The 7,879-nt window shown below is 34.2% G+C and overlaps 1 protein-coding gene across 2 annotated transcripts in view; it reads left to right on the top strand.

Moving 5' to 3' along the window:
• The window catches only part of si:dkey-220k22.3 (uncharacterized protein LOC796870 homolog), a 6,763-nt gene extending 1,412 nt beyond the window's left edge, over positions 1 to 5,351 (top strand). For both annotated transcript variants that reach the window (XM_017459424.3, XM_017459423.3), the window contains exons 3-4: positions 1,674 to 1,736; positions 3,146 to 5,351. In XM_017459424.3, coding sequence (XP_017314913.1) covers positions 1,674 to 1,736; positions 3,146 to 3,561 — 479 coding nt within the window. In that variant the 3' untranslated portion in view covers positions 3,562 to 5,351. The remainder of the gene's footprint in view (positions 1 to 1,673; positions 1,737 to 3,145) is intronic.
• Positions 5,352 to 7,879: the final 2,528 nt, after the last annotated feature.

Raw genomic sequence — 7,879 nt, forward strand, 5'->3', positions numbered from 1 at the left:
TAACATGTCTAATGCCTACACCTAAAAAAGACAGACAAATAACAGAATAAAGCTTCCATCTTCCACCATTAAGGGTTATTTTTGTTTGTTTGTTTGTTTGTGTGCTGAATGTTTCCAGACAGAAATAGTTTTTGAATTACTGCCTCTAAGGCTAGCAGGCCAGATGATCATATGAAAATAACACAACTTAGTTATAAATCATTAAACCTATTAATAATCACTTCAGGCCAGTAATAAGAACATTTCCAGTTGACCGGCTCAGCATGTGGTTTTGCAGCTGATCAGTCAGCAAGTTTGTCCCTCTGGGGGAACAGGTTCTGTATACAAGCCTAGAGCAAAGAGTTAGAAGTAGAAAGAGTTCCTAGAACCCCTTAAGGAACTTTTACATGGGTCAACATATGATTTTGCATCAGAGATAGGGGTCAAAGCTTCTTTAAGTGGGTGACTGTCACCCTTTGCCAGAAGTGGCCATGCCCCTGGCATGGAGTTGAGTGCAAGGCTTTGCATATTTCGTTGTACATTTGGGGTTTTACAGATGTTCATTCTGGAATAGTATGCCCAAACACTGATATCTTGTTATACACTTGTCCAGCTGTAATATTAATACCATGGTAAATGCTGTGTTACTCATGGCATGCTGTAACAGGTTTTCAAAAAAAGAAAACACTTTTAAATGAATGTGCATTTGTGTTTTGTCAGTAAACTATAAAAACAGAAAGAAACAGAGATGATATATATATATATATATATATATATATATATATATATATATATATATATATATATATATATATATATATATATATATATCATCTCTGTTTCTTTCTGTTTTTATAGTTTACTGACAAAACACAATAAAAAATAAATAAATAAATAAATTATATATATATATATATATATATATATATATATATATATATATATATATATATATATATATATATATATTTATTTATTTATTTATTTATTTTTTATAGCCAAAAACAAAACTGCATTAAGTAGGATTTATTCACTACATGCCGTTTGAGTTGGCTGTGTCCTCAAGCATTAGCTAAATGTACAAGCCTTCAGTTACTATATTTATATAAAAAATAAATCTCTCTTTCTATTCTATAATAAGTCTATAATAAGTCGTTGAAACAGAACAGTCCATAACAAGTCATTTCTATCATCTTTATTCCCCTAAGACACACTGACATTTACACTTATTGCAGGATGCTTTGCTTCATATACAGGAAGTTGCGTTCTTATCTTAGGGTCTTGTGTCGGTGGTCTGTGTTTTTTTTTTTTTTTATCAAGATCTTATCAAGTTAAACATCTTCCTTACTATGTATTCGAGAATAATTCTAGCTGTTTTCCACTTGCTGATCATCTGAAAAGTAGATCTGAGGCTCTTTATAGACAGGAGTCAGGTTTGTGTGCGCTTGTTGTGTGTTGCTAATATGTGTGTGTGTGTGTGTGTGTGTGTGTGTGTGTGTGTGTGTGTGTGTGTGTGTGTGTTGCTTATTTGTCGTGCAGGTTTGTGGTGAGCTGTAGAGCTGTTTCCCGTAACTCTCTCCTTTGCTGTTTCTAGCACGTTGCTTGGCATGACGCATGGGTTTCCTTTGCAAGTGTGTTACTATTAACCTGTAAATACGTCACATCATATCAGATTTTTTTTCCCTGCCCTACAGGTACATCAATGGCAAATATGTTCAGAGTTCCACCTTCCACAGCACAGCATTGTCTTTTAAAAGGTGAGGTTTGAGTGAGCATTTAAGAGAAATTAGTGTAATTTTCCTTCAAAACAGGATTGTAAGACTATTTCATGCCAATAGTTATGGAATAGGCTTTTCAGAACATAATACATATGTTATCAATCATACTATTATACAATATCATTTAAAAAAAAAAGTGTTACTTTTAAAATTGTTCCTTAAATAAAATGTTCAATGGTCAACAGTACGTTTAACCTTTTCAAGTCCAAGCTTATTATTCAGTTATTCTTAATACTTTAAAAACAGTATTCAATAACTGAAGAGAAATTAATAAAGAACATATATAGCTACAGAGGTGCCAGCATCTACAGCCTAGCCGTAATGTTCAGGAGCCCACCTGAAAACTACGCTTTTCTTCTTTCTCAGCTCAATCAGACTTTCTCAATAGTCCAAATGCGAATAAAATTCACCTAGTGGAAAAGCCTGTTCATTGACGGGGAAAGGATGTGGGACGTGAAAGATGCACATTCGTTTCTGATAGTAATTACTTTCACTTTGTGCTTTCAGTCATTTGAATTTTGAGCGGTGAATTCGCTTTTGTGAACCAATAGAAAACGAGACGTATTACATGATCATTTAGTCAATGTGCTACCAGAAATAATAATAATAATAATAATAATAATAATAATAATAATAATAATAATAATAATAATAATAATAAATAGTGTGGCTGATATTTTCTTTTCATGTCAGTAATGGAAGTGTAAAAACCAACCATAACGCTCTACCTATGCCCAGCTGATCAACAGTGAATATTTTTCCAGTACAATTGTAATTGTTTATTATTATCATATATACAGTCCAGACATTTCTGCATTTCAATATAAGTTCAACCCTTGCATGTTTTATCACTGATGCTGCACCTCTGTGGTTATGATACTGAGGTATGTATGGGATTAAAGAGGCTGTGTGACTAGCTGTTCATTGTTAAGCTGTATAAATGAGTCTTTTGGTCATTCTGGCGAAACAGTGTTTGTCAGGACGTAATGCTAAGATGAAGATGAAAAAAAAAAGAACAATTTTACCGGAAGCACTTTTAAATAGGAGCGTACAAATCAATGTGAGCTAATTAGCCAGCTAGTGGGGATCTATTTCCACTAGCAGAGCAAAACTCGATAAACTATTTGGCCATTAAGTCCAAAACGTCACTTAATCTATATTCATTTCTTGTTTATAGAACTGTTGTGTAAAAGCAATGTTGCACACACAATTATGTGGTTATATTGAATATCTGTGATATTATGTACAGCCAAATCACATCTGTGCCAATATTCAGTGTATCCACATTCTCTTGCTCGTGCAACATCGCTTGAATATGAAGTGATATCTAAGTGATAATGATTTGAGTGACTCCAACTTCACAAGTGAGTCTTTTGTTTGGAATCCAGTGCACAACTCTACAAATGGCAATCATCTGGCCTGGGAGGAGGAGGGGTGTGTCGAGAATTTCTCCCTGAATGACGACAAAACCTCAATAACAGTGAAGGAGCCGGGTGTTTATCTGGTCTACGTCCAGCTGACATACAGTCTCAAAAAGGATGGAAACAGCTCTAACATACACCTCAATTTGACCGTGGAGTTCACTTATACCGAGGACAAGGTAGAATTCAATGGTGCCTTTGACAACCGGCAGCTCACAGAGAAGGAGCAAGACGCCCATCTCACAGCCTTCTTCCTGCTCAAAATGACAGCTGGGAACAAACTCTCCATAATCGCATATCCGAAGAACAGGATAAAGTATGACGATGTTCGGCCATTCTCCAGTTACATCACCATCGTTCGGTATGCTGACTTATCAGGATGAGAAGGAAAGAAACTATCAGCTTCAGTTCAGACATATGCTCTATGTTTATGTCAGCTCTTTTCCTTCTTGCTATTTAAGTCACAAAACTGAAGTTCTTCTGTGATGATGTCCAAACGATGACCAGTGGCATCAGAGGCTTTCATGAAGTTAAATCGAGAAATGCTTAAACCACAAGAAGAAATATGACAACTCAACAAATTCGGGTTGTTTGTGTAGGGAGGTGCAATATTTACCTCAGTAATTTTTTCTTTGTTTTGTTTTTTTTCCCCTCCCCCTTTGTTGCATAATGTTCCCGACTCATGATTTTCTGAGAAGCATGACACATTTTCCGCCCATTAGAGACAAAAGTGATTTTCACTTTGTTTCAGGTTCATTATGACTCAGTTGAGAAAGAGCATCATGCCTGTTTCCTCATTTCTCGGTTTGACGAAATGAGCACACACACGTTAATGTCACTTCCACTAGCTGCTGCAATTGACGCTTCATTACATTTATGAAACGGGGGATCTTTTTTTTTTTTGGGATGGTGTTTCTGTGAAAGCTGTTTGTCCCATTATTCTGAAAACATGTACAACAACAAGCTGAATGTGATGTTTTAAAGCATCCTCTTAGAGGACGATCATGTCATTTTAAAACTGTAAATGTGTACCAGCAATTTGGAGAAATTCTCAGTACCATAAGGATATAGTTTAGCAATAAGTGACGAGCACCATTACGTATTCCTCTTTGTGTTTGTTTGGGCTTTTTGTTGTTTTGTTTTGGGGTTTTTTTTCTTCCTTGCAGAGTATCATCCATTAATACCCTCATTATTATATAATCTAAACCAAAAATCAAGCTATGCGATTTCATTAAAGCTTTTATCATTATGTTTATTTCTATGGTTTAGGGAAAATGTAGATGTATCCATTTTGCTTCAACACTTAATATAAATGTAGTATATTTAACACAGAGTTGAAATGTCAGTGATGCTCTTCAGGTAGTACCACTAAGGTTTCTTTTTTCCTGATAATCCTTATTTTTGATAAAGATTTATAAATATGAAAGAAAGTGAGGTATGTCATACCATAACACACTAATTTAACAGGCATAAAGCTGAAATCTGTGGCATTGTGATCATCAATATTAAGATATTTTGGCACCTCAAGTAATATATTTTCTCCAGGTCTTTTGTAATAGTCTCAGGGTTGACTGTAATGTTCTTGATTTCCTAATCAAACTAATGATTTAACTTAAAGTCATCTTTACAAGAAGAGTTGCATGACACACAATACACACAATTGCATGACACACAATATATCACAACCATTTTCCTTGTTTTGAATTTGTTATGAGTCAGCTGAAAGAAAAAAGAAAAAAAAAAAGCATTCCACTTCTGTAAGGTCAGATAAGTTTAGGGCTGCTGATCAGAATTCTAAAGACATTTTTTAAATCATTATTTTGTGTTTTTGTTTGTTTTTTGTTGCAAAGTGGCCTTGCTTGTGAAGTGAGCAAGGCCATATATAAATTAAATATGATTATTATTGTTATTATTATTATTATTATTATTATTATTATTATTATTATTAAATCCTCAGTATTGACATTTGAGCAACTACTCTTCAGACATATTTGATTGTATATGATAAGTATTTTTTCATTGTTAGCCTGAACGATACACTCATGTTGAAAAATTGTAGTGGACTACTGCCTTTGTTCTCAAATTGCTCAGCAATATTGTATTTATCTACTGCATTTTCGTATAAATTGTAATTATTTGTTATTTAAAGCGATAAATTCATTTCATAATTGCATCTGAACCCTGTGTTTTTAATCAACATTTTAGTATCAGGGACTTTCTTACTGATATTTTGAGTCATTAGGGAGCTCACGGCACAAGATGCGCGTGCACACACATACAGTACCCGTTCACACACTATGGACAATTTAGAGATGCCAATCAGCCAACAAGACAGGTCTTTGAACTGGGGGAGGAATCCGGAGGAAAACCCCTAAAAGTATCTTACATATAGATCCCAGTATCACTGGGAGTAAAACATGATTTCATACCTTATATTCACTATATAATTACATGTTTGGGCCATTTTCCCTCATATACTATTACATGCACTGTACATCCATAATACAGTGGTATTAATACTCCATATTACTGAAGAAAGATGAATGTTTTTTATATTGAAATCCAGTAAGATGACTGTAGATGAAAGATCTATTGTATGAAAGGCACTTTAGACCATAATTCAGACTTGACTTCTCTCACACACATTTATACTCTCAAACACATTTACACTTTCACATACATTCATTATCTCACACACAATCATACTCTCACACACAATCATACTCTCACACACAATCATACTCTCACACACATTTACACTCTCACATACATTTACACTCTCACATACATTCATTATCTCACACACAATCATACTCTCACACACATTTACACTCTCACACACATTTACACTCTCACATACATTTACACTCTCACATACATTCATTATCTCACACACAATCATACTCTCACACACATTTACACTCTCACATACATTTATACTCTCACACACAATCATACTCTCACACACTCATACTCACAATCATACTCTCACACACAATCATACTCTCACACACATTTACACTCTCACATACATTTACACTCTCACATACATTCATTATCTCACACACAATCATACTCTCACACACATTTACACTCTCACATACATTTATACTCTCACACACAATCATACTCTCACACACTCATACTCACAATCATACTCTCTCACACAATCATACTCTCATACACATTTACACTCTCACATACATTTATACTCTCACATACATTCATTATCTCACACACAATCATACACTCACACACAATCATACTCACAATCATACTCTCACACACAATCATACTCACAATCATACTCTCACACACAATCATACTCACAATCATACTCTCACACACAATTATACTCTCATACACATTTATACTCTCACACACATTTACACTCTCACATACATTTATACTCTCACACACAATCATACTCACACACAATCATACTCACACACACAATCATACTCACACACAATCATACTCTCACACACAATCATACTCTCACACACAATTATGCTCTCACACACAATTACATTCTCCCACACAAACTGTTGAACTCCCTTACATTATTAAACTTAAATGAGTTTGATATGGTGTGTGTGTGTGTGTGTGTGAGAGAGAGAGAGAGAGAGAGAGAGAGAGAGAGAGAGAGAGAGAGAGAGAGAGAGAGAGAGAAGTGCAACACAACTAGAAATTGTAGATTATTTAGTATACAAAAAGATGCAACATATAGGTACAGTGGATCTGGCAAAGAAAAAAAAAGAATACACAAAATGGTTCTGTCACATTTTCTGACAAAATAATCTAAGTTTCTTTACATATAACAGTTAAATGTAAAGAAATCAAAAAAATGGAGATTAATATATATATTTTTATTGAATGGGTTTTAAACACCTGCAGCAACACAATAGTGACTGCTAAATAATATCCTAAAGACATGTATTTTACTTTTTGATTATGCTGGGACTCTTTAAAATATTCAAAAGAACTGACTCATCCTTAGACCACAAATACAAGCCACTCTCTAGAGATTTATATTACTGTGAATTCTAGACTATTAGAAGTAATAATATAACATTTGCTTACTTTTAAATCTCAATCTCTCCCTCTCTCTCTCTCTCTCCCTCTCTCTCCCTCTCTGCCTATAACAAAAAACAACATACTATAAATCGTGAATGCGCTCAGCAGCCCAAAAGGAAATTTTGCATAGAACAATAAAAATGTAATTTCTCAGTTCCCTATACAGCAGAGGAAAATGACCTATTTCTACACACAACTACACCAGACACCGAAAGCAAATTCATGATCTAAAAATAATTTTAAAGTTGAATTTTATATATCCTACTTTTGCATATTTCCACATATCAAAAAGATATTAAAGCACCACACTGTCACTGCACCATATGTGGAGTCATGCTTAATGGACTTTCCCCAGTCAAGAAACAATCAGTATAGGAACCAAATATAGTGCATTTAATCTGTTAATTACCATCGTAATACAGCAATGCATAATCGTACATAATCTGACCTGGTGTATAACTTTACTGATCCAGCTGAAAATAATTGTTCTAAAACCTTATTAGTTCATTATCTAAAAAAATGATAAAGATTCATTTCACATCTTGCAAGCTAGAGTTTAGGGGATAGGGTTTAGTTGATTTTTTTCCACCATCTCCTAGTGCAAGAATGAGAACAAAAAACATC

This window comes from Ictalurus punctatus, chromosome 28 (genome assembly GCF_001660625.3).
Source record: "Ictalurus punctatus breed USDA103 chromosome 28, Coco_2.0, whole genome shotgun sequence".
In the NCBI taxonomy this organism is placed as follows: domain Eukaryota; kingdom Metazoa; phylum Chordata; class Actinopteri; order Siluriformes; family Ictaluridae; genus Ictalurus; species Ictalurus punctatus.